This window comes from Pseudophryne corroboree, chromosome 5, assembly GCF_028390025.1.
Source record: "Pseudophryne corroboree isolate aPseCor3 chromosome 5, aPseCor3.hap2, whole genome shotgun sequence".
NCBI classification, from domain to species: Eukaryota; Metazoa; Chordata; class Amphibia; order Anura; family Myobatrachidae; genus Pseudophryne; species Pseudophryne corroboree.
This window is the reverse complement of record NC_086448.1, coordinates 678641881-678668616: the sequence shown is the minus strand read 5'-3', so window position 1 is coordinate 678668616 and position 26736 is coordinate 678641881. Positions and strand designations below refer to the sequence as shown.

Sequence of the window (26736 nt, the reverse complement as noted above, 5' to 3'; positions counted from 1 at the left end):
GTTTTGGCAGTAGCCAAGTCAGCCACAATCTTCTTTAAATCCTCCCCAAACAGAATATCTCCCTTAAAAGGGAGTACTTCCAGGGTTTTTCTAGAGTCCAGATCCACAGACCAGGATCTCAGCCACAATATCTGGCAAGCCAGGACTGACGTAGTAGAGGCCTTGGCTGCCAGGATACCGGCATCAGAAGCCGCCTCTTTAATACAACGAGAAGCTGTGACAATATAAGACAAGCATTGTCTAGCATGGTCAGAGGAGATTTCAGCATCTAACTCCAAGGTCCATGCTTCAATGGCCTCTGCAACCCAAGTAGCTGCAATAGTGGGCCTTTGTGCAGCACCCGTGAGGGTGTAAATAGCTTTCAGACAACTCTCCACACGTTTATCCGTAGGCTCTTTTAGAGAAGTGACGGTGGTGACCAGTAGAGCTGACGAAACCACATCCTAGCCACATGTGAGTCAACTGGAGGAGGCGTTTCCCAATTCTTAGACAGCTCCAGCGCGAGGGGATAGCGAGCCAGCATCTTTTTTTGAGAAAGAAACTTTGTTCCCGGGTTTTCCCAGGGTTCCTGTCGTATATCAATTAGGTGGTCAGAGTGAGGTAAAATAAGAATTTACTTACCGATAATTCTATTTCTCGTAGTCCGTAGTGGATGCTGGGAACTCCGTAAGGACCATGGGGAACTCCGTAAGGACCAAGGACTACCTGGTGTGCACTGGCTCCTCCCCCTATGACCCTCCTCCAAGCCTCAGTTAGGATACTGTGCCCGGACGAGCGTACACAATAAGGAAGGATTTTGAATCCCGGGTAAGACTCATACCAGCCACACCAATCACACCGTACAACCTGTGATCTGAACCCAGTTAACAGCATGATAACAGAGGAGCCTCTGAAAAGATGGCTCACAACAATAATAACCCGATTTTTGTAACAATAACTATGTACAAGTATTGCAGACAATCCGCACTTGGGTTGGGCGCCCAGCATCCACTACGGACTACGAGAAATAGAATTATCGGTAAGTAAATTCTTATTTTCTCTGACGTCCTAGTGGATGCTGGGAACTCCGTAAGGACCATGGGGATTATACCAAAGCTCCCAAACGGGCGGGAGAGTGCGGATGACTCTGCAGCACCGAATGAGAGCACTCCAGGTCCTCCTCAGCCAGGGTATCAAATTTGTAGAATTTTGCAAACGTGTTTGCCCCTGACCAAGTAGCAGCTCGGCAAAGTTGTAAAGCCGAGACCCCTCGGGCAGCCGCCCAAGATGAGCCCACCTTCCTTGTGGAATGGGCTTTTACAGATTTTGGCTGTGGCAGGCCTGCCACAGAATGTGCAAGCTGAATTGTACTACAAATCCAACGAGCAATAGTCTGCTTAGAAGCAGGAGCACCCAGCTTGTTGGGTGCATACAAGATAAACAGCGAGTCAGATTTTCTGACTCCAGCCGTCCTGGAAACATATATTTTCAGGGCCCTGACTACGTCCAGCAACTTGGAGTCCTCCAAGTCCCTAGTAGCCGCAGGTACCACAATAGGCTGGTTCAAGTGAAACGCTGAAACCACTTTAGGGAGAAATTGAGGACGAGTCGTCAATTCTGCCCTGTCCGTATGAAAAATTAGGTAAGGGCTTTTATAGGATAAAGCCGCCAATTCTAAGACACGCCTGGTTGAAGCCAGGGCCAACAGCATTACCACTTTCCATGTGAGATATTTTAAGTCCACAGTGGTGAGTGGTTCAAACCAATGTGATTTTAGGAACCCCAAAACTACATTGAGATCCCAAGGTGCCACTGGAGGCACAAAAGGAGGCTGTATATGCAGTACCCCCTTGACAAACGTCTGAACTTCAGGAACTGAAACCAGTTCTTTCTGGAAGAAAATCGACAGGGCCGAAATTTGAACCTTAATGGACCCTAATTTTAGGCCCATAGACAGTCCTGTTTGCAGGAAATGCAGGAAACGACCCAGTTGAAATTCCTCTGTAGGGGCCTTCCTGGCCTCGCACCACGCAACATATTTACGCCAAATACGGTGATAATGCTGTACGGTTACATCCTTCCTGGCTTTGATCAGGGTAGGGATGACTTCATCCGGAATGCCTTTTTCCTTCAGGATCCGGCGTTCAACCGCCATGCCGTCAAACGCAGCCGCGGTAAGTCTTGGAACAGACAGGGTCCCTGCTGGAGCAGGTCCCTTCTTAGAGGTAGAGGCCACGGGTCCTCTGTGACTCTCAGTACCTTGGGTATGAGAGGCAGAGGAGGGAACACATACACTGACTGGTACACCCACGGTGTTACCAGAGCGTCCACAGCTATTGCCTGAGGGTCCCTTGACCTGGCGCAATACCTGTCTAGTTTTTTGTTGAGGCGGGACGCCATCATGTCCACCTTTGGTTTTTCCCAACGGTTCACAATCATGTGGAAGACTTCTGGGTGAAGTCCCCACTCTCCCGGGTGGAGGTCGTGTCTGCTTCCCAGTTGTCCACTCCCGGAATGAACACTGCTGACAGTGCTATCACATGATTTTCCGCCCAGCGAAGAATCCTTGCAACTTCTGCCATTGCCCTCCTGCTTCTTGTGCCGCCCTGTCTGTTTACGTGGGCGACTGCCGTGATGTTGTCTGACTGGATCAGCACCGGCTGACCTTGAAGCAGAGGTCTTGCTAGGCTTAGAGCATTGTAGATGGCCCTTAGCTCCAGGATATTTATGTGAAGTGATGTCTCCAGGCTTGACCGAATCTGCGTCCCTCTAGAAGATGAGCACTCTGCAACCACCACAGGAGAGACACCCTTGTCCTTGGTGACAAGATTATCCGCTGATGCATCTGAAGATGCGACCCGGACCATTTGTCTAGCAGATCCCACTGGAAGGTTCTTGCGTGGAATCTGCCGAATGGGATTGCTTCGTAAGAAGCCACCATCTTTCCCAGGACCCTTGTGCATTGATGCACTGAGACTTGGCCTGGTTTTAGGAGATTTCTGACTAGTTCGGATAACTCCCTGGCTTTCTCCTCCGGGAGAAACACCTTTTTCTGGACTGTGTCCAGGATCATCCCTAGGAATAGAAGTCGTGTCGTCGGGATCAGCTGAGATTTTGGAATATTGAGAATCCAACCGTGCTGGCGCAGCACTATCTGAGATAGTGCTACTCCAACTTCCAACTGTTCCCTGGATCTTGCCCTTATCAGGAGATCGTCCAAGTAAGGGATAACTAAAACTCCCTTCCTTCGAAGGAGTATCATCATTTCGGCCATTACCTTGGTAAAGACCCGGGGTGCCGTGGACAATCCAAACGGCAGCGTCTGAAACGGATAGTGACAGTTCTGTACCACAAACCTGAGGTACCCTTGGTGAGAAGGGTAAATTGGGACATGTAGGTAAGCATCTTTGATGTCCAGAGACACCATATAGTCCCCTTCTTCCAGGTTTGCAATCACTGCTCTGAGTGACTCCATCTTGAATTTGAACCTTTGTATGTAAGTGTTCAAGGATTTTAGGTTTAAAATTGGTCTCACCGAGCCGTCCGGCTTCGGTACCACAAATAGTGTGGAATAGTACCCCTTTCCCTGTTGTAGGAGGGGTACCTTGATTATCACCTGCTGGGAATATAGCTTGTGAATGGCTTCCAATACTGCCTCCCTGTCTGAGGGAGACGTCGGTAAAGCAGACTTTAGAAAACGGCGAGGGGGAGACGTCTCGAATTCCAATTTGTACCCCTGAGATACCACCTGAAGGATCCAGGGGTCCACTTGCGAGTGGGCCCACTGCGCACTGAACTTCTTGAGACGGGCCCCCACCGTGCCTGAGTCCGTTTGTAAAGCCCCAGCGTCATGCTGAGGACTTTGCGGAGGCGGGAGAGGGCTTTTGTTCCTGGGAACTGGCTGTTTGTTGCAGCCTTTTTCCTCTCCCTCTGCCACGGGGCAGAAATGAGGCGCCTTTTGCCCGCTTGCCCTTATGGGGCCGAAAGGACTGCGCCTGATAATACAGCGTCTTCTTAGGTTGAGAAGCTACCTGGGGTAAAAATGTGGATTTTCCAGCAGTTGCCGTGGCTACCAGGTCTGATAGACCTACCCCAAATAACTCCTCCCCCTTATAAGGCAATACTTCCATGTGCCTTTTAGAATCCGCATCACCTGACCACTGCCGCGTCCATAAACTTCTTCTTGCAGAAATGGACAGCGCGCTAACTCTTGATGCCAGTCGGCAAATATCCCTCTGTGCATCACGCATATATAGAAATGCATCCTTCAAATGCTCTATAGTCAGTAATATACTGTCCCTATCTAGGGTATCAATATTTTCAGTCAGGGAATCCGACCACGCCAGGCCCGCACTGCACATCCAGGCTGAGGCGATTGCTGGTCGCAGTATAACACCCGTGTGAGTGTAAATACATTTTAGGATATTCTCCAGCTTTCTATCGGCAGGTTCCTTTAGGGCGGCCGTATCAGGAGAGGGTAGTGCTACCTGTTTAGACAAGCGTGTGAGTGCTTTATCCACCCTAGGGGGTGTTTCCCAACGTGCCCTATCCTCTGGCGGGAAAGGGTACGATGCCAATAACCTTTTAGGAATTATCAGTTTTTTATCGGGGGAAACCCACGCCTCATCACACACTTCATTTAATTCCTCGGATACAGGAAAAACTACAGGCAGTTTTTTCTCACCAAACATAATACCCTTTTTAGTGGTACTTGTATTATCAGAGATATGCAATACATTTTTCATTGCTTCAATCATGTAACGTGTGGCCCTAGTGGAAGTCACGTTTGTCTCCTCATCATCGACACTGGAGTCAGTATCCGTGTCTGTGTCTGCCATTTGAGGTAACGGGCGTTTTAAAGCCCCTGATGGCGTTTGAGACCCCTGGACAGGCACAAGCTGAGTAGCCGGCTGTCTCATGTCGTCAACTGTCTGTCGTAAAGAGCTGACACTGTCACGCAATTCCTTCCATAAGCTCATCCACTCAGGTGTCGACTCCCTAGGGGGTGACAACTCTATAATAGGCAATTGCTCCGCTTCCATCTCATTTTCCTCCTCAAACATGTCGACACAATCGTACCGACACACCGCACACACACAGGGAATGCTCTGATAGAGGACAGGACCCCACTAGCCCTTTGGGGAGACAGAGGGAGAGTATGCCAGCACACACCAGAGCGCTATATATAGACAGGAATACCACTATAAAATGTGCTTTTCCCTTTATAGCTGCTGTTAGTATTAAAACTGCGCCAAATTAGTGCCCCCCTCTCTTTTTTACCCTTTTCTGTAGTGCAGGACTGCAGGGGAGAGTCAGGGAGACGTCCTTCCAGCGGAGCTGTGATGGAAAATGGCGCCCGTGTGCTGAGGAGATAGGCTCCGCCCCCTTCTCGGCGGCCTTTTCTCCCGCTTTTTGGTGAGTTCTGGCAGGGGTTAAAATACATCCATATAGCCCTGGGGGTTATATGTGGTGTATTTATGCCAGCCAAGGTGTTTACATTGCTGCTCAGGGCGCCCCCCCCTAGCGCCCTGCACCCTCAGTGACCGAAGTATGAAGTGTGCCTGAGTAACAATGGCGCACAGCTGCAGTGCTGTGCGCTACCTTGTTGAAGAGTGATGTCTTCTGCCGCCGATTTTTCCGGACCTCTTCTTGCTTCTGGCTCTGTAAGGGGGCCGGCGGCGCGGCTCTGGGACCGAGCTCCGAGGCTGGGCCTGTGTTCGGTCCCTCTGGAGCTAATGGTGTCCAGTAGCCTAAGAAGCCCAAGCTACCACCACTTAGGTAGGTTCGCTTCTTCTCCCCTTAGTCCCTCGATGCAGTGAGCCTGTTGCCAGCAGGTCTCACTGAAAATAAAAAACCTAAAACTAAACTTTCACTAAGAAGCTCAGGAGAGCCCCTAGTGTGCACCCTTCTCGGCCGGGCACAAAAATCTAACTGAGGCTTGGAGGAGGGTCATAGGGGGAGGAGCCAGTGCACACCAGGTAGTCCTAAAGCTTTACTTTTGTGCCCAGTCTCCTGCGGAGCCGCTATTCCCCATGGTCCTTACGGAGTTCCCAGCATCCACTAGGACGTCAGAGAAAACTTGTTTAATCACCTTCTGATGCTTGAACCTATCTGGTTTCTTAGGAGGAACGGATGGCTCAGGATCATCCGTAAACTGTTAAATCAACTTAATAGCCTCCAAAAGATCAGGAACATCCACATGTGAACCACCCTCCCCATCAGCCGTATCTGAGTCAGAACTTGTGGGGTCAGTGTAAGTGCCGTCTTCATCCGACGAGGTGTCAGTGACAGCAGTGGATTGTGAGGAGACAAGCGCTCGCTTAGAGGACCACTTGGACGTAGGCGAGCGCCGGACAGACTTTTCAGTAGTCAGGGACTGGTTCAACTTCTTTATTTGAGCAGATAAATCGTCCGCCCACTGCGGGTTAGCTGCAGGGACCACAAACAGTTGCACCGGCATTGGGGATCCCATAGGGGGTGTTAGTTTATGAACTAGCGTATGCAGAAGCGTGGAAAAAGTGGCCCACGGCGGGACATTATTTGCCCCCATTGCCACCGTCCCACTGGGGGGCAAGGAGCCCCCAGAACCAGAGGCCAAAGCTGCTATATTCTCCTCAAAGGTATCTGCGGCTTCAGCAACACCGGCAGTGTGTTCAGCCCCAGAACCGTTACCCTCAGAAGCAGACATGATATAACTTGCAGTATCAGGTAACACAGTACAATTTGTCAGCAGCACAATACCTCTAGCCCAAACCCCTGCGCAGTGTAGTCAGCACCAGCAGAGATAAAGGAGAGATATGGTGACTAAATCACAGAGAAAAATACGTAATACAGTATATCTTTGTGAAAATCCTATATTAGATAAAACCTGACGCAGGTTATAGAATATAGGGATAGCAGGTTGAGTGAAAGACACGAAATTGACACCACTCAGCTATCAAATGCACACACAAATAGTCACAGTCTGTACAATGCAGAGGTTATTACTAACAATAATACTGCACTGGACTAGCTTACACAGCTATATAAGAATAGATATAACAGTACACAGTAAGAACTGGATGTATATCACAGGGTAATTGTACTAGGAAACCCTGACTAAGTGCACTCTTTCTTAACTAATACGGACTAAAAAAGGCAGGTAGAATATTTAAGTGTCTTGTAAAGTCACAGCACTGACAACCAGGCGGCTTTACATAGGAGGATTTGCCCAAGCATTCCCAGGAACAGTGAGCTGAGGGATAATGGCGCCGCAGACACTGCCAGGGAGTGAGGTAGAGACAGATATGCAGCTCCAGGGCGGGAACATTTGCGGGAAATGGCGCCCTGGGGCTGAGGGAGGGGCTCCAGGTCTAACCCTTATCCCCTCTGCTGGCAAAACCACCGGGTACTGCGGGCTACTTGTAAAAAAGGTTTAGAGAGAAAACCTGACCTGCACCCATGCCCTGGTGATCTAGTGGGATCGCCTGTACTGCCAGTGTCCACCGCCAGCGCGCACGGCCCGCCTCCCACTGACCGCGCCGGATCGCGATAAAGTGCGGGTCCCGCGAGCGGGACCCACTTACCTCCTCCCGAAGTGCGGCCACGCGATCCCAGAGAGCCCCAGCCGTGTGTCACTAACTTGGAAGAAAACTGGAGCACCCTGCTGTAGGTACCTGGCCACCAGGGCACGGGAGTGTACAGCGCCGCTGGGGGAGAGATGGAGCTGCAGCAGGCAATGTCTACTGACATCCAGCACAATCTGTGCCTCTGCTGCAGCCCTTGTAGTCTTCTTTTTTCCTCAGAAAAAAAACTTTCTGGAGCTGCTGTGAGCAGCTCTTTCTGTCACATGCTTGCACTGCAAGCACCAACTACAAACTGAGCTCCTGTGCACGGAGGCGGGGTGATATAGGAGGCAGCGCTATGCATCTTGGGAAGAAGGTCAAAGCTTTTGAGCCTGTTGGTGCTTTGGAACAAGATCCTACTCTACACCCCTATGTATATCCTTGTGGAGCCCAGTGTACCCCGCAACAGAAAAATAAGTTGTATTGTTCTCTCAACCTTCCTATCTGTACTATCCATGTATTGCTGTACTTTGGTTAGGGATAAATTGTTGAACTAGAAAATCTTCCTTTGGCGGATTTTCTCTTTTGTGATTATCCCTGGTAGAGAACAGTTTTCTGCAAACTTGACAAGTAAATATAAGGCTTGAAGGCTTGAATCAAAGACCCCATGCCTATAGAATTCATTGGACCTTCCTCAGCTACTGAGGAAAACTCTGGATCAGAATCTGAAGGTGTGTACACACGGTGAGATAAATCTGTAAGATTTTGACTATATAGTCAAAATCTTATGAAAGGTTAGTGCATATCTCAAGGTGTTAGGCAGCTTGCGATACAGATTCGATCCCGATGCGCGCTCCCGTGGGGTCGGTATCGTAAGGCTAGATAGACTGTGCAGGCAAGTCAATCTTGACTATCTAGTACAAAGTATAGTCAAAATCTCAAGCACAGATAGTACAGATTTTGACTATCTGGGGGAGTTCAAGGGAAATCGCATAGTCAAAATCGGACATAGCAAGGATCTCACCATGTGTACAAACCTTAACTGACATACTCCATCTGCGATGATAAATAGATGCAGAAATTCTTGCAATTAGATGGCCTGACCTTTCTGAATACAAGAAACTGAACTACAGGTTCTAATATTCTTCTTAAAGAAGATACAGTACCTATAGCAAACCTTCCACTAAACGCAATATACCATGAACCCATGATATTTCATTGGTTGAAGGTAGATGGCTTTTGATGTAAGTTTACTATAGGGTTAAATTATGGACCCTGAGCAGCATGAAGAGATTTATTGGACTCTGTTGGAGGTATCCAATTACCTGCTGTCATTGCTTCACCGGGGGCTATCCGATTTTGTTTCACCTGCCTCAGGCAGGCAAATAGGCTTCCTTGAGATGTCTGACTAAAGTTCCCTGACACTAAGATATTAATGTATGCCTTTCCATTGGTGTTAGGCACTGGCTGTGACCCAAAATAAAAATGATGTACCTCTATTGCGCAGCACAAGGTGGCATGCTAAGTCTGAGACAGTAGTGGCCAAGCCCAACAGAGAAGTGTGATGGGTGCTGGGAAGAGACCCAAAGGTTCCCTAATGAGTCAATAAAAATAAATAAAAAAGAATTAGAACAAAAGTCACTGCTTACAGCAGCCTGAAAACAGCCCAGCTCAACGGGCACTTCATTACAACGGACTTACGGATGGCCAGTCTAGGTATAGAGGAGGACTCAAGTAATTTACTTAGTGCTGTTGATTTTTTAAACTGTATCAATCAGTAATGAATATAGCTGTGTTCCAGCACATAGAACAGAAAACACTAGCTACCCACTATAGCTAGCTTTGCCAATAACTGAGTGATCGGCTGTTTTATCATGTACTGTAGTATGTAGGCATGAGCATACTGGCCAAACACTGATAAAACGGGTCTAAAAACAGGCAGAAATGCGGGTCTTCGTTTAGCCATGCTACGGTAGTGTGTGACCAATGCATATTTATGAACAGAGCAAACAATTCACAAAAACACAGCCATTTTATGAAGCCTCTGTCACCCAGAAGTAGGGAAAAATAAGATTTTACTTACCGATAAATCTATTTCTCGTAGTCCGTAGTGGATGCTGAGGACTCTGTCAGGACCATGGGGATTAGCGGCTCCGCAGGAGACAGGGCACAAAAATAAAGCTTTAGGATCAGGTGGTGTGCACTGGCTCCTCCCCCTATGACCCTCCTCCAAGCCTCAGTTAGGATACTGTGCCCGGACGAGCGTACACAATAAGGAAGGATTTTGAATCCCGGGTAAGACTCATACCAGCCACACCAATCACACCGTACAACTTGTGATCTGAACCCAGTTAACAGTATGACAAACGTAGGAGCCTCTGAACAGACGGCTCACAACAATAACAACCCGATTTTTTTGTAACAATAACTATATACAAGTATTGCAGACAATCCGCACTTGGGATGGGCGCCCAGCATCCACTACGGACTACGAGAAATAGATTTATCGGTAAGTAAAATCTTATTTTCTCTGACGTCCTAGTGGATGCTGGGGACTCCGTCAGGACCATGGGGATTATACCAAAGCTCCCAAACGGGCGGGAGAGTGCGGATGACTCTGCAGCACCGAGTGAGAGAACTCCAGGTCCTCCTCAGCCAGGGTGTGCCCCTGACCAAGTAGCAGCTCGGCAAAGTTGTAAAGCCGAGACCCCTCGGGCAGCCGCCCAAGATGAGCCCACCTTCCTTGTGGAATGGGCATTTACATATTTTGGCTGTGGCAGGCCTGCCACAGAATGTGCAAGCTGAATTGTACTACACATCCAACTAGCAATCGTCTGCTTAGAAGCAAGAGCACCCAGTTTGTTGGGTGCATACAGGATAACAGCAAGTCAGTTTTGCTGACTCCAGCCGTCCTGGAAACCTATATTTTCAGGGCCCTGACAACATCTAGCAACTTGGAGTCCTCCAAGTCCCTAGTAGCCGCAGGTACCACAATAAGCTGGTTCAGGTGAAACGCTGACACCACCTTAGGGAGAAACTGGGGACGAGTCCGCAGCTCTGCCCTGTCCGAATGGACAATCAGATATGGGCCTTTGTGAGACAAAGCCGCCAATTCTGACACTCGCCTGGCCGAGGCCAGGGCCAACATCATGGTCACTTTCCATGTGAAATATTTCAAATCCACAGATTTGAGCGGTTTAAACCAATGTGATTTGAGGAATCCCAGAACTACGTTGAGATCCCACAGTGCCACTGGAGGCACAAAAGGGGGTTGTATATGCAGTACTCCCTTGACAAACTTCTGGACTTCAGGAACTGAAGCCAATTCTTTCTGGAAGAAAATCGACAGGGCCGAAATTTGAACCTTACTGGACCCCAATTTGAGGCCCATAGACACTCCTGTTTGCCGGAAATGCAGGAATCGACCGAGTTGAAATTTCTTCGTGGGGCCTTCCTGGCCTCACACCACGCAACATATTTTTGCCACATGTGGTGATAATGTTGTGCGGTCACCTCCTTCCTGGCTTTGACCAGGGTAGGAATTACCTCTTCCGGAATGCCTTTTTTCCTTAGGATCCGGCGTTCAACCGCCATGCCGTCAAACGCAGCCGCGGTAAGTCTTGGAACAGACATGGTACTTGCTGAAGCAAGTCCCTTCTTAGCGGCAGAGGCCATGAGTCCTCTGTGAGCATCTCTTGAAGTTCCGGGTACCAAGTCCTTCTTGGCCAATCCGGAGCCACGAGTATAGTTCTTACTCCTCTACGTCTTATAATTCTCAGTACCTTAGGTATGAGAAGCAGAGGAGGGAACACATACACCGACTGGTACACCCACGGTGTTACCAGAACGTCCACAGCTATTGCCTGAGGGTCTCTTGACCTGGCGCAATACCTGTCCAGTTTTTTGTTCAGGCGGGACGCCATCATGTCCACCTTTGGTCTTTCCCAACGGATCACAATCATGTGGAAGACTTCCCGATGAAGTCCCCACTCTCCCGGGTGGAGGTCGTGCTGAGGAAGTCTGCTTCCCAGTTGTCCACTCCCGGAATGAACACTGCTGACAGTGCTAACCCATGATTTTCCGCCCAGCGAAGAATCCTTGCAGTTTCTGCCATTGCCCTCCTGCTTCTTGTGCCGCCCAGTCTGTTTACGTGGGCGACTGCCGTGATGTTGTCCGACTGGATCAATACCGGCTGACCTTGAAGCAGAGGTCTTGCTAAGCTTAGAGCATTGTAAATTGCTCTTAGCTCCAGTATATTTATGTGGAGAGAAGTCTCCAGACTTGATCACACTCCCTGGAAATTTTTTCCTTGTGTGACTGCTCCCCAGCCGTTCAGGCTGGCATCCGTGGTCACCAGGACCCAGTCCTGAATGCCGAATCTGTGGCCCTTTAGTAGATGAGCACTCTGCAGCCACCACAGAAGAAACACCCTTGTCCTTGGAGACAGGGTTATCCGCTGATGCATCTGAAGATGCGATCCGGACCATTTTTCCAGCAGATCCCACTGAAAAGTTCTTGCGTGAAATCTGCCGAATGGAATCGCTTCGTAAGAAGCCACCATTTTTCCCAGGACCCTTGTGCAATGATGCACTGACACTTTTCCTGGTTTTAGGAGGTTCCTGACTAGCTCGGATAACTCCCTGGCTTTCTCCTCCGGGAGAAACACCTTTTTCTGGACTGTGTCCAGAATCATCCCTAGGAACAGCAGACGTGTCGTCGGAGACAGCTGCGATTTTGGAATATTTAGAATCCACCCGTGCTGTCGTAGAACTACTTGAGATAGTGCTACTCCGACCTCCAACTGTTCTCTGGACCTTGCCCTTATCAGGAGATCGTCCAAGTAAGGGATAATTAAGACGCCTTTTCTTTGAAGAAGAATCATCATTTCGGCCATTACCTTGGTAAAGACCCGGGGTGCCGTGGACAATCCAAACGGCAGCGTCTGAAACTGATAGTGACAGTTTTGTACCACGAACCTGAGGTACCCTTGGTGAGAAGGGCAAATTTGGACATGGAGGTAAGCATCCTTGATGTCCAGGGACACCATATAGTCCCCTTCTTCCTGGTTCGCTATCACTGCTCTGAGTGACTCCATCTTGATTTGAACCTTTGTATGTAAGTGTTCAAATATTTCAGATTTAGAATAGGTCTCACCTAGCAGTCTGGCTTCAGTACCACAATATAGTGTGGAATAATACCCCTTTCCTTGTTGTAGGAGGGGTACTTTGATTATCACCTGCTGGGAATACAGCTTGTGAATTGTTTCCAATACTGCCTCCCTGTCGGAGGGAGACGTTGGTAAAGCAGACTTCAGGAACCTGCGAGGGGGAGACGTCTCGAACTTCCAATCTGTACCCCTGGGATACTACTTGTAGGATCCAGGGGTCCACTTGCGAGTGAGCCCACTGCGCGCTGAAACTCTTGAGACGACCCCCCACCGCACCTGAGTCCGCTTGTAAGGCCCCAGCGTCATGCTGAGGACTTGGCAAAAGCGGTGGAGGGCTTCTGTTCCTGGGAATGGGCTGCCTGCTGCAGTCTTCTTCCCTTTCCTCTATCCCTGGGCAGATATGACTGGCCTTTTGCCTGCTTGCCCTTATGGGGACGAAAGGACTGAGGCTGAAAAGACGGTGTCTTTTTCTGCTGAGATGTGACTTGGGGTAAAAAAGGTGGATTTTCCAGCTGTTGCCGTGGCCACCAGGTCCGATGGACCGACCCCAAATAACTCCTCCCCTTTATACGGCAATACTTCCATGTGCCGTTTGGAATCTGCATCACCTGACCACTGTCGTGTCCATAAACATCTTCTGGCAGATATGGACATCGCACTTACTCTTGATGCCAGAGTGCAAATATCCCTCTGTGCATCTCGCATATATAGAAATGCATCCTTTAAATGCTCTATAGTCAATAAAATACTGTCCCTGTCAAGGGTATCAATATTTTCAGTCAGGGAATCCGACCAAGCCACCGCAGCGCTGCACATCCAGGCTGAGGCGATCGCTGGTCGCAGTATAACACCAGTATGTGTGTATATACTTTTTAGGATATTTTCCAGCCTCCTATCAGCTGGCTCCTTGAGGGCGGCCGTATCCCTCTTCCCTGGAGACGGTAACGCCACTTGTTTTGATAAGCGTGTGAGCGCCTTATCCACCCTAAGGGGTGTTTCCCAACGCGCCCTAACTTCTGGCGGGAAAGGGTATAACGCCAATAATTTTCTATCGGGGAAAACCCACGCATCATCACACACTTCATTTAATTTATCGGATTCAGGAAAAACTACAGGTAGTTTTTTCACACCCCACATAATACCCTCTTTTGTGGTACTTGTAGTATCAGAAATATGTAACACCTCCTTCATTGCCCTTAACATGTAACGTGTGGCCCAAATGGAAAATACGTTTGTTTCTTCACCGTCGACACTGGAGTCAGTGTCCGTGTCTACCGACTGAGGTAAATGGGCGTTTTAAAGCCCCTGACGGTGTTTTAGACGCCTGGACAGGTACTAATTGGTTTGCCGGCCGTCTCATGTCGTCAACCGACCTTGCAGTGTGTTGACATTATCACGTAATTCCCTAAATAAGCCATCCATTCCGGTGTCGACTCCCTAGAGAGTGACATCACCATTACAGGCAATTGCTCCGCCTCCTCACCAACATCGTCCTCATACATGTCGACACACACGTACCGACACACAGCACACACACAGGGAATGCTCTGATAGAGGACAGGACCCCACTAGCCCTTTGGGGAGACAGAGGGAGAGTTTGCCAGCACACACCAAAACGCTATAATTATACAGGGACAACCTTTATATAAGTGTTTTTCCCTTATAGCATCTTAATATATATAATCATATCGCCAAATAAGTGCCCCCCCCTCTCTGTTTTAACCCTGTTTCTGTAGTGCAGTGCAGGGGAGAGCCTGGGAGCCTTCCCACCAGCATTTCTGTGAGGGAAAATGGCGCTGTGTGCTGAGGAGAATAGGCTCCGCCCCCTTTTCGGCGGGCTTCTTCTCCCGTTTTTCTGAGACCTGGCAGGGGTTAAATACATCCATATAGCCCCAGGGGCTATATGTGATGTATTTTTTAGCCAGAACAAGGTAATCTCATTGCTGCCCAGGGCGCCCCCCGCAGCGCCCTGCACCCTCCGTGACCGCTGGTGTGAAGTGTGTGACAACAATGGCGCACAGCTGCAGTGCTGTGCGCTACCTCATGAAGACTGAAAAGTCTTCTGCCGCCGGTTTCTGGACCTCTTCACTTTTCGGCATCTGCAAGGGGGTCGGCGGCGCGGCTCCGGGACCGGACTCCATGGCTGGGCCTGTGTTCGATCCCTCTGGAGCTAATGGTGTCCAGTAGCCTAAGAAGCCAATCCATCCTGCACGCAGGTGAGTTCACTTCTTCTCCCCTAAGTCCCTCGTTGCAGTGAGCCTGTTGCCAGCAGGACTCACTGTAAAATAAAAAACCTAAAAACTTTTTCTAAGCAGCTCTTTAGGAGAGCCACCTAGATTGCACCCTGCTCGGACGGGCACAAAAACCTAACTGAGGCTTGGAGGAGGGTCATAGGGGGAGGAGCCAGTGCACACCACCTGATCCTAAAGCTTTATTTTTGTGCCCTGTCTCCTGCGGAGCCGCTAATCCCCATGGTCCTGACGGAGTCCCCAGCATCCACTAGGACGTCAGAGAAATAAGAATTTACTCACCGGTAATTCTATTTCTCGTAGTCCGTAGTGGATGCTGGGACTCCGTAAGGACCATGGGGAATAGCGGCTCCGCAGGAGACTGGGCACAACTAAAAGAAAGCTTTAGGTCTAACTGGTGTGCACTGGCTCCTCCCACTATGACCCTCCTCCAGACTTCAGTTAGGATACAGTGCCCGGAAGAGCTGACACAATAAGGAAGGATTTTGAATCCCGGGTAAGACTCATACCAGCCACACCAATCACACTGTATAACTCGTGATACAATACCCAGTTAACAGTATGACAACAACTGAGCCTCTCAACAGATGGCTCAACAATAACCCTTTAGTTAAACAATAACTATATACAAGTATTGCAGACAATCCGCACTTGGGATGGGCGCCCAGCATCCACTACGGACTACGAGAAATAGAATTACCGGTGAGTAAATTCTTATTTTCTCTGACGTCCTAAGTGGATGCTGGGACTCCGTAAGGACCATGGGGATTATACCAAAGCTCCCAAACGGGCGGGAGAGTGCGGATGACTCTGCAGCACCGAATGGGCAAACTCTAGGTCCTCCTCAGCCAGGGTGTCAAACTTGTAGAATTTAGCAAATGTGTTTGACCCCGACCAAGTAGCTGCTCGGCAAAGTTGTAGAGCCGAGACCCCTCGGGCAGCCGCCCAAGAAGAGCCCACCTTCCTCGTGGAATGGGCTTTCACTGATTTAGGATGCGGCAGTCCAGCCGCAGAATGTGCAAGCTGAATCGTACTACAGATCCAGCGAGCAATAGTCTGCTTTGAAGCAGGTGCACCCAACTTGTTGGGCGCATACAGGATAAATAGCGAGTCAGTCTTTCTGACTCCAGCTGTCCTGGAAACATAGATTTTCAGGGCCCTGACTACGTCCAACAACTTGGAAGCCTCCAAGTCTTTAGTAGCCGCAGGCACCACGATAGGTTGGTTCAGATGAAAAGCTGATACCACCTTAGGGAGAAACTGGGGACGAGTCCTCAATTCTGCCCTATCCATATGGAAAATCAGATAAGGGCTTTTACATGACAAAGCCGCCAATTCTGATACATGCCTGGCCGAAGCCAACAACATGACCACTTTCCACGTGAGATATTTAAATTCCACGGTTTTAAGTGGCTCAAACCAATGTGACTTTAGGAAATCCAACACCACGTTGAGAGCCCAAGGTGCCACTGGAGGCACAAAAGGGGGCTGAATATGCAGCACTTCCTTAACAAAAGTCTGAACTTCAGGTAGTGAAGTCAGTTCTCTCTGGAAGAAAATCGATAGAGCCGAAATCTGGACCTTAATGGAACCCAATTTTAGGCCCATAGTCACCCCTGACTGTAGGAAGTGCAGAAAATGGCCCAGCTGAATTCCTCCGTTGGGGCCTTCCTGGCCTCACACCACGCAACATATTTTCGCCAAATGCGGTGATAATGGTTTGCGGTAACTTCTTTCCTAGCTTTAATCAGCGTAGGAATGACTTCCTCCGGAATGCCCTTTTCCTTCAGGATCCGGTGTTCAACCGCCATGCCGTCAAACGCAGCCGCGGTAAATCTTGGAACAGACAGGGCCCCTGCTGCAGCAGGTCCTGTCTGAACAGCAGAGGCCATGGGTCCTCTGAGATAATTTCTTGAAGTTCCGGGTACCAAGCTCTTCTTGGCCAATCCGGAACAATGAGTATAGTTCTTACTCCTCTTCTCCTTATTATCCTCAGTACCTTTAGTATGAGAGGAAGAGGAGGGAACACATAAACCGACCGGTACACCCACGGTGTCACTAGAGCGTCCACAGCTATCGCCTGAGGGTCTCTCGACCTGGCGCAATATCTTTCTAGCTGTTTGTTTGTCCACCTGTGGCTTTTCCCAACGGTTTACAATCAGTTGGAAGACTTCCGGATGAAGTCCCCACTCTCCCGGGTGGAGGTCGTGTCTGCTGAAGAAGTCTGCTTCCCAGTTGTCCACTCCCGGAATGAACACTGCTGACAGTGCTAACACGTGATTTTCCACCCATCGGAGAATCCTTGTGGCTTCTGCAATCGCCGTCCTGCTTCTTGTGCCGCCCTGTCGGTTTACATGGGCGACTGCCGTGATGTTGTCTGACTGGATCAGTACCGGCTGGTTTTGAAGCAGGGGTTTTGCCTGACTTAGGGCATTGTAAATGGCCCTCAGTTCCAGAATATTTATGTGTAGGGAAGTCTCCTGACTTGACCATAGTCCTTGGAAGTTTCTTCCCCGAGTGACTGCCCCCCAGCCCCGAAGGCTGGCATCCGTGGTCACCAGGACCCAGTCCTGTATGCCGAATCTGCGGCCCTCTTGAAGATGAGCACTTTGCAGCCACCACAGCAGAGACACCCTGGTCCTCGGAGACAGGGTTATCAGCCGATGCATCTGAAGGATCCGGACCACTTGTCCAACAGGTCCCACTGAAAGGTTCTTGCATGGAACCTGCCGAATGGAATTGCTTCGTAGGAAGCTACCATCTTTCCCAGGATCCGCGTGCAGTGATGCACCGACACCTGTTTTGGTTTTAGGAGGCCTCTGACTAGAGATGACAGCTCCTTGGCCTTCTCCTCCGGGAGAAACACTTTTTTCTGTTCTGTGTCCAGAACCATCCCCAGGAACAGTAGACGTGTCGTAGGGACCAGCTGTGACTTTGGAATATTTAGAATCCAGCCGTGCTGTTGTAGCACCTCCCGAGATAGTGCTACCCCGACCAACAACTGCTCCCTTGACCTCGCCTTTATCAGGAGATCGTCCAAGAACGGGATAATTAAAACTCCCTTCTTTCGAAGGAGTATCATCATTTCGGCCATTACCTTGGTAAATACCCTCGGAGCCGTGGATAGACCAAACGGCAACGACTGGAATTGGTAATGACAATCCTGTACCACAAATCTGAGGTACTCCTGGTGAGGATGGTAAATGGGGACATGCAGGTAAGCATCCTTGATGTCCAGTGATACCATGTAATCCCCCTCGTCCAGGCTTGCAATAACCGCCCTGAGCGATTCCATCTTGAACTTGAATTTTTTTATATATGTGTTCAAGGATTTCAAATTTAAAATGGGTCTCACCGAACCGTCCGGTTTCGGTACCACAAACATTGTGGAATAGTAACCCCGTCCTTGTTGAAGTAGGGGCACTTTGACTATCACCTGCTGGGAATACAGCTTGTGAATTGCCTCTAACACTGCCTCCCTGCCTGAGGGAGTTGTTGGTAAGGCAGATTTGAGGAAACGGCGGGGGGGGGGGAGACGTCTCGAATTCCAGCTTGTACCCCTGAGATACTACTTGAAGGATCCAAGGATCCACCCGTGAGCGAGCCCACTGATTGCTGAAGTTTTTGAGACGGGCCCCCACCGTACCTGGCTCCGCCTGTGGAGCCCCAGCGTCATGCGGTGGACTTAGAGGAAGCGGGGGAGGACTTTTGCTCCTGGGAACTGGCTGTATGCTGCAGCTTTTTCCCTCTACCTCTGCCTCTGGGTAGAAAGGACGCGCCTTTAACCCGCTTGCCCTTATTGGGCCGAAAGGACTGTACCTGATAATACGGTGCTTTCTTTGGCTGTGAGGGAACATGGGGTAAAAATGTAGACTTCCGAGCTGTTGCTGTGGAAACGAGGTCCGAGAGACCATCCCCGAACAACTCCTCACCCTTATAAGGCAAAACTTCCATGTGCCTTTTAGAATCTGCATCACCTGTCCACTGCCGAGTCCATAACCCTCTCCTGGCAGAAATGGACATTGCACTTATTTTAGATGCCAGCCGGCAAATATCCCTCTGTGCATCTCTCATGTATAAGACTGCGTCTTTAATATGCTCTACGGTTAGCAATATAGTGTCCCTGTCTAGGGTATCAATATTTTCCGACAGGGAATCTGACCACGCAGCTGCAGCACTGCACATCCATGCTGAAGCAATAGCTGGTCTCAGTATAATACCTGTGTGCATATATACAGATTTCAGGATAGCCTCCTGCTTTCTATCAGCAGGTTCCTTTAGGGCGGCCGTATCCGGAGACGGTAGTGCCACCTTCTTTGACAAGCGTGTGAGTGCTTTATCCACCCTAGGGGATGTTTCCCAACGTGACCTATCCTCTGGCGGGAAAGGGTACGCCATTAGTAACCTTTTAGAAATTACCAGTTTCTTATCGGGGGAAGCCACGCTTCTTCACACACTTCATTTAATTCCGCAGATGGAGGAAAAACTACTGGTAGTTTTTTCTCTCCAAACATAATACCCTTTTTTGTGGTACCTGGGGTAACATCAGAAATATGCAACACATTTTTCATTGCCTCAATCATATAACGTGTGGCCCTATTGGAAGTTACATTAGTCTCATCGTCGTCGACACTGGAGTCAGTATCCGTGTCGACATCTGTGTCTGCCATCTGAGGTAGCGGGCGTTTTAGAGCCCCTGATGGCTTTTGAGACGCCTGGGCAGGTACAGGCTGAGAAGCCGGCTGTCCCATATTTGGTATGTCGTCAAACCTTTTATGCAAGGAGTCGACACTGTCGCATAATTCCTTCCACAGAACCATCCACTCAGGTGTCGACCCCGCAGGGGGTGACATCACATTTATCGGCATCTGCTCCGCCTCCACATAAGCCTCCTCATCAAACATGTCGACACAGCCGTACCGACACACCGCACACACACAGGGAATGCTCTGACAGAGGACAGGACCCCACAAAGCCCTTTGGGGAGACAGAGAGAGAGTATGCCAGCACACACCAGAGCGCTATATAACACAGGGATTTACACTATAATTGAGTGTTTTCCCTTATAGCTGCTTATATTATATATTTGCTGCGCCTAAATTTAGTGCCCCCCCTCTCTTTTTTACCCTTTTGTACTCTAAACTGCAGGGGAGAGCCAGGGAGCGATCCTTCCAGCGGAGCTGTGAGGGAAAAATGGCGCCAGTGTGCTGAGGGAGATAGCCCCGCCCCTTTTTCGGCAGACTTTTCTCCCGCTTTTTTCATGGATTCTGGCAGGGGTATTTATCACATATATAGCCTCTGGGACTATATATTGTGATGTTTTGCCAGCCAAGGTGTTAATATTGCTGCTCAGGACGCCCCCCCCCAGCGCCCTGCACCCATCAGTGACCGGAGTGTGAGGTGTGCATGAGGAGCAATGGCGCACAGCTGCAGTGCTGTGCGCTACCTTGTTGAAGACCGAAGTCTTCTGCCGCCGATTTCCAGGACCATCTTCATGCTTCTGGCTCTGTAAGGGGGACGGCGGCGCGGCTCCGGGACCGAACGATCGAGGTCGGGTCCTGTGTTCGATCCCTCTGGAGCTAATGGTGTCCAGTAGCCTAAGAAGCCCAAACTATCTCCAGGCAGGTAGGTTCGCTTCTTCTCCCCTTAGTCCCTCGTAGCAGTGAGTCTGTTGCCAGCAGATCTCACTGAAAATAAAAAACCTAACATATACTTTCTTTTCTAGCTCAGGAGAGCCCCTAGTGTGCATCCAGCTCAGCCGGGCACAAGATTCTAACTGAAGTCTGGAGGAGGGTCATAGTGGGAGGAGCCAGTGCACACCAGTTAGATCTAAAGCTTTTAGTTGTGCCCAGTCTCCTTCGGAGCCGCTATTCCCCATGGTCCTTACGGAGTCCCAGCATCCACTTAGGACGTCAGAGAAACAATGTATAGAGCAACACAGAAGCAAAATATTTGGGTTTCAACTAACATGGTAGCATAAATGGAAGAAAAAACAAACTAAACAGATAACGTTACAGTATCAGGTCAATATTTGAACAGTTAATATTTTAATATGGACTTATAGACTGCGCAAACACATTTAAACAAATTAAAAGGTGTCATGAATATATTCTATGAATGCAAACACTTGTATTGTGCAATGGTTTTAGGACTTTAATAATTTTGTAACATATCGCATATGTATAGCAGAAAAAAAATGGCATGCGAGACAAACATGATCCATACATAGGAAAATAGCTTTCTCCTGGAATATAAAATACAGCATATCGTCAGACACGTTTACTTCTTCCTTAAAAGAATAGTGCATTTTTCTCGCTCAGATTATACAGATATACATTAATAAGGGCAGCCAGCTAGAATTAATGCAGAATATTTCACTTGTGGATCTTAGTAATCAAAATATATTTCCAACTCATCCAGATATGACTGTAAACAGGTTTTTGATTAACTAAAAAGATGCACATCTTTCTACCTAGTAAAGGTACGTTAGCGTATAAAGTACAGAATTAACTGCAATGATGTCTTGAGGTTTTTATACAATGCTGAGGTTAACATGCATTAGTAAAACGCTCACTCTCAAAGAGGATACACTGCTGAATGTGTATTGTACAATAAGAAGTTCTAGCTCTGCCAAGGTATTAAGTCAGGACACTGCAGAGACGTGTTGCTTAAACCTCAGGAACCGAATGATCCATCAAGTTCTTAATCACACTGGAAGCCATTCTGTTGGAGGAAACAAATATCTCCGTAAGTGATTGGTAGCTCAGTAGCACAAACGTTTGAGTCCAATTTCTTTATACTGCAAAAGGAAACAAGTTACTTTCCAACTATTGACTACAATTCCCAGCATGCCTTACTAGCCAACTATGTGCAGGCTGATCCTGTAGCTGACACAATGCTGAAGGGGAGATTCAACTAGTCTCTGAAAAGCTTGAGGAACATGCCACTATAACAGGAGCAATAGAGAAAGGAAATCTAAAATTATTCTACCTTTCTCAAACAATTATTAGTAAACACAGTAATATGTAATTACTGAAGGTTACATGTTAATGAGAGCAGTGGTTAAGGGTGACGTTGGATGTATATTGCAGTTTTCCATTTAGACGCTATAGTTGAATGCTGTCAGAAACACCCACAAAGGCAGGCCAAGCCTTTCATTTCACAGAGATACACTGGATATAATGTGAGTTCACCACCTTCTTTAATCGTTTTGCATAGTTTCCAGTGAAGGTCTCCAAACATTAATTGGAACGTCTTCATTTACTTAATCCTTTTTACAGAATGGTAGAATCTGGTTATGTGGAATAAGGCACACCTGGAACTCCATCTCTGTCTAATGTTGCCCATACACCTAAAGATTTATTGTCCGATCTGGCTGGTTGGAATGAAAGCCTGGTAATGGATAAGAGCAAATGACAATTGACCATTTGCTCATAAATTCCGTAAAAGTTACAAAAACAGTAGTTCAGACAAATTGGTTAAATCACATTGACTTAACCAATTTGTCTGACTATTTTGGTCTGTTTTCCAGTGTTTTGGAGCAAATGGTCAACTGTAATCTGCTCTCGTCCATTGCCAGATTTTCATTCCAACCAACCAGATCTAACAATAAATATTTAGGGGTATGGCCAGTTTAAGGCACAATGACCAAATCATGGCTCGATCCGTCCAGCGCTCTTCACTGACAAACCGCTGAAAATGGACTAAATGGATGTAATACAAAGCTGAGAACGTTAATGAAAGTGAACACTGTTCTTATAAAAAAGGTCTTTCCCACTAAGAACTCCCACATCATTTAATTATTACAGCTGTAATACTGAACTATTGCAATGCCATGAAGTACTACTCAGACAAGTCAAACTCGCTGCCCAAAGGCCGCATGCAGCCCACAACACATACTATTGCGGCCCAAGTTTACTTTTTTTAAAAACAATGGAATGCGGCCCCACCACCACCGGATGAGTTACTGTTCGCCCGTCTGCCGTGATTGGAGCTTAGGTGCGAACGAGCAGCATTCACAGTTCTACACATGCACGAGAAGATAGAGATGGGGAAATGTCCACGTGGGAAGTTGCGGCGCATGCCTGGCTGCCTTTGCAAAGCTCTGCCCCCCACTGCATCCCGCCTGCTCAGCACCATTAGCATTAAAGCAGTCACGCCCTGTATGTGTGTGTGCCTGACTGCCCTGTGTACCCAGCTGTCGTAATTGCAGGAGAATACTTCTGGAATCTGGATAGAAAAAATAGGATTTTAATACCTACCGGTAAATCCTTTTCTCTTAGTCCGTAGAGGATGCTGGGGACGCTTCAAGAACCATGGGGTATAGACGGGATCCGCAGGAGACATGGGCACTTTAAGACTTTTAAGGGGTGTGACCTGGCTCTTCCCTCTATGCCCCTCCTCCAGACTCCAGTTACAGGAACTGTGCCCAGGGAGACGGACATTTCGAGGAAAATAATTTATTTTTAAACTAAGGTGAGATACACACCAGCTCACACCACAAACACGCCTTACAACATGGCATTCAACAGAACTCCAGTCAGCGGCATGAACCATGTCAGCAACAGGCCGACTATAACAGAAACACAACCTGTGTGTAAACATAACTAATAACTGCAGATAGAGTCCGCACTGGGACGGGCGCCCAGCATCCTCTATGGACTAAGAGAAAAGGATTTACCGGTAGGTATTAAAATCCTATTTTCTCATACGTCCTAGAGGATGCTGGGGATGCTTCAAGAACCATGGGGTTAATACCAAAGCTCTAGAACGGGCGGGCGAGTGCAGATGACTCTGCAGCACCGATTGACCAAACATGAGGTCCTCATCAGCTAGGGTAAAATTGTAAAACTTGTAAAATTTCACAAAAGAGTTTGAACCCGACCAAGTAGCTGCTCGGCAGAGTTGTAATGCCGAGACCCCCCGGGCAGCCGCCCAGGATGAGCCCACCTTTCTGGTAGAGTGGGCCATCACTGATTTAGCTAATTGCAATCCAGCCGTAGAATGAGCTTGCTGAATCGCATTACAGATCCAGCGCGCAATAGTCTGCTTGGAAGCAGGCGTCCCAATCTTGCTGGCAGCATATAGGACAAACAGAGCTTCCGTTTTCCTAAGATGAGCCGTTCTGGTGACATAAATCTTTAAGGCCCTGACAATATTGAGAGATTTTGACTCCGCGAAGGCGTCAGTAGCCACCAGTACCACAATAGGCTGGTTCATGTGGAACAATGAAACCACCTTCGGCAGAAATTGTTGACGAGTCCTCAACTCTGCTCTATCTTCATGGAAGATTAAATAAGGACTCGTGAGACAAAGCCGCTAGCTCAGACACCCGCCTTGTGGATGCTAAGGCCAATAGCATGACCACTTTCCAAGTGAGAAATTTCAACTCTACCTTCTGTAAAGGTTCAAACCAATGTGACTGAAAGAAATGCAACACCACGTTAAGATCCCATGGTGCCACTGGGGGCACAAATGGAGGTTGGATGTGCAAAACTCCTTTCACGAAAGTCTGAACTTCTGGAAAGGCGGCCAATTGTTTCTGAAAGAAAACCGATAAGGCCGAAATTTGTACTTTAATCGAGCCTAACTTTAGGCCCGCATCCACACCTGCAGGAAATGGAGAAAACGCCCTAACTGAAATTCTTCCGTAGGAGCCTTCTTGGATTCACACCAAGACACATATTTTCTCCAAAAATGGTGAGAATGTGTAGACGTTACTCCTTTTCTAGCCTGAAGAAGTGTGGGAATGACTTCACTGGGAAAACCCTTTCGGGCTAGGATCCGGCGTTCAACCGCCAAGCCGTCAAACATAGCCGCGTTAAGTCGTGATATACGCACGGCCCCTGCTGTAACAGATCCTCTCGTAGAGGAAGAGGCCAGGGATCTCTTATGAGTAATTCCTGAAGATCTGGTTACCAAGCCCTCCTTGGCCAATCCGAAACAATGAGGATCGCCTGAACCTTTGTTCTTTTTATGATCTTTAGCACCTTTGTGGAAGCGGAGGGAACACGTACACCGACTGAAACACCCACGGTGTCACCAGCGCGTCCACTGTTATTGCTTGTGGATCCCTCGACCTGGAACAATATCTCTGAAGTTTCTGGTTGAGGCGAGACGCCATCATGTCTATTTGAGGAATTCCCCAAAGACTTGTCACTTCTGTGAAGACCTCCTGGATGGAGATCGTGTCTGCTGAGGAAGTCTGCTTCCCAGTTGTCCACTCCTGGAATGAAGATTGCTAACAGAGCGCTTGTATGTCTTTCCGCCCAGCGGAGAACTTTTGTGGCCTCTGCCATTGCCGCCCTGCTCTTTGTTCCGCCCTGGCGGTTTATGTGCGCTACTGCCGTTATATTGTCCGACTGTATTATGACGGGCAGGTTGTGAAGAAGACGTTCCGCTTGAAGAAGACCGTTGTAAATGGCCCTTAACTCTAGAACATTTGTGTAGACAAACTTCCTGGCTTGACCATTTTCCCTGGAAGGTTTCCCCCTGTGCGACTGCTCCCCAGCCTCGGAGACTCGCATCCGTGGTTACTAGGATCCAGTCCTGGATCCCGAACCTGCGTCCCTGTAGGAGGTGAGAGCTGTGCAGCCACCACAGGAGTGAGATTCTGGTCTTGGCGGACAGGATTATTTTCCGGTGCATGTGCAGATGGGATCCGGACCACTTGTCCAACAGGTCCCACTGAAACACTCTGGCATGGAATCTGCCAAATTGAATGGCCTCGTAGGCCGTCACCATCTTCCCCAGCAATCGAGTGCATTGATGGATAGACACTCTCGCTGGTTTCAGAATTTGTTTGACCAAACTCTGAATTTCCAGAGCCTTCTCTTCTGGAAGAAAAACTCTCTGTAATTCTGTGTCCAGAATCATTCCCAAAAACGACAGCCGTTTTGTCGGATTCAACTGCGACTTCGGCAAGTTTAGGATCCAACCATGTTGTTGTAGAACGGTCAGGGAAAGCGTAATGTCCTGCACCAGCTTGTCTTTGGATCTCGCCTTTATCAGGAGATCTTCTAAGTACAGGATAATTGTGACTCCTTGCTTGCGAAGGAGAACCATCATTTCCGCCATTACCTTGGTGAAAATCCTTGGAGCCATGGACAGACCAAACGGCAACGTCTGAAATTGGTAATGACCAATCCTGAATAGCAAACCTCAGGTAAGCCTGATGCGGAGGATATATATGTGTAAGTAGGCATCCTTTATGTCGACAGACACCATGAAATCCCCTTCATCCAGACTGGAGATCACAGCTCGGAGAGATTCCATCTTGAATTTGAATTTTCTTAGGTAAAGATTGAGGGAGTTTAGGTTCCGAATTGGTCTGACCAAACCGTCCGGCTTCGGGACCACAAACAGGCTTGAATAAAAGCCTTCTACCTGTTGAGACGGGGGAACCCTGATAATGACTTGATTTAGACACAACTTTTGTATTGCATCGCATACAACCTTCCTGTCCGGAAGAGAAGCTGGTAAGGCCGATTTGAAAAATCGGTGAGGGGGAACGTCTTGAAACTCCAGTTTGTACCCCTGGGACATTATTTCTAAAACCCATGGGTCCAGGGCCGAACAAGCCCAGAATTGACTGAAGAGCTTGAGACGTGCCCCTACCGGTGCGGACTCCCGCAGAGGAGCCCCAGCGTCATGCGGTGGTTTTGGCAGAAGCCAGAGAGGACTTCTGCTCCTGGGAACCTGCCACGGCCGGAGATCTTTTATTTTTTCCTCTTCCCCTATTAGCAAGGAAGTAATAACCTCGGCCTTTTTTGTATTATTTGGCCGAAAGGACTGCATC

At 48.5% G+C, this 26736-nt stretch overlaps 1 protein-coding gene across 3 annotated transcripts in view; it reads right to left on the bottom strand.

The window, feature by feature from the left end:
* Positions 1-21066: 21066 nt before the first annotated feature.
* The window catches only part of SDCBP (syndecan binding protein), a 42820-nt gene continuing 37150 nt past the window's right edge, over positions 21067-26736 (bottom strand). For all 3 annotated transcript variants that reach the window (XM_063923765.1, XM_063923764.1, XM_063923766.1), the window contains one exon: positions 21067-21662. In XM_063923765.1, the coding sequence (XP_063779835.1) occupies positions 21608-21662 (55 nt within the window). In that variant the 3' untranslated portion in view covers positions 21067-21607. The remainder of the gene's footprint in view (positions 21663-26736) is intronic.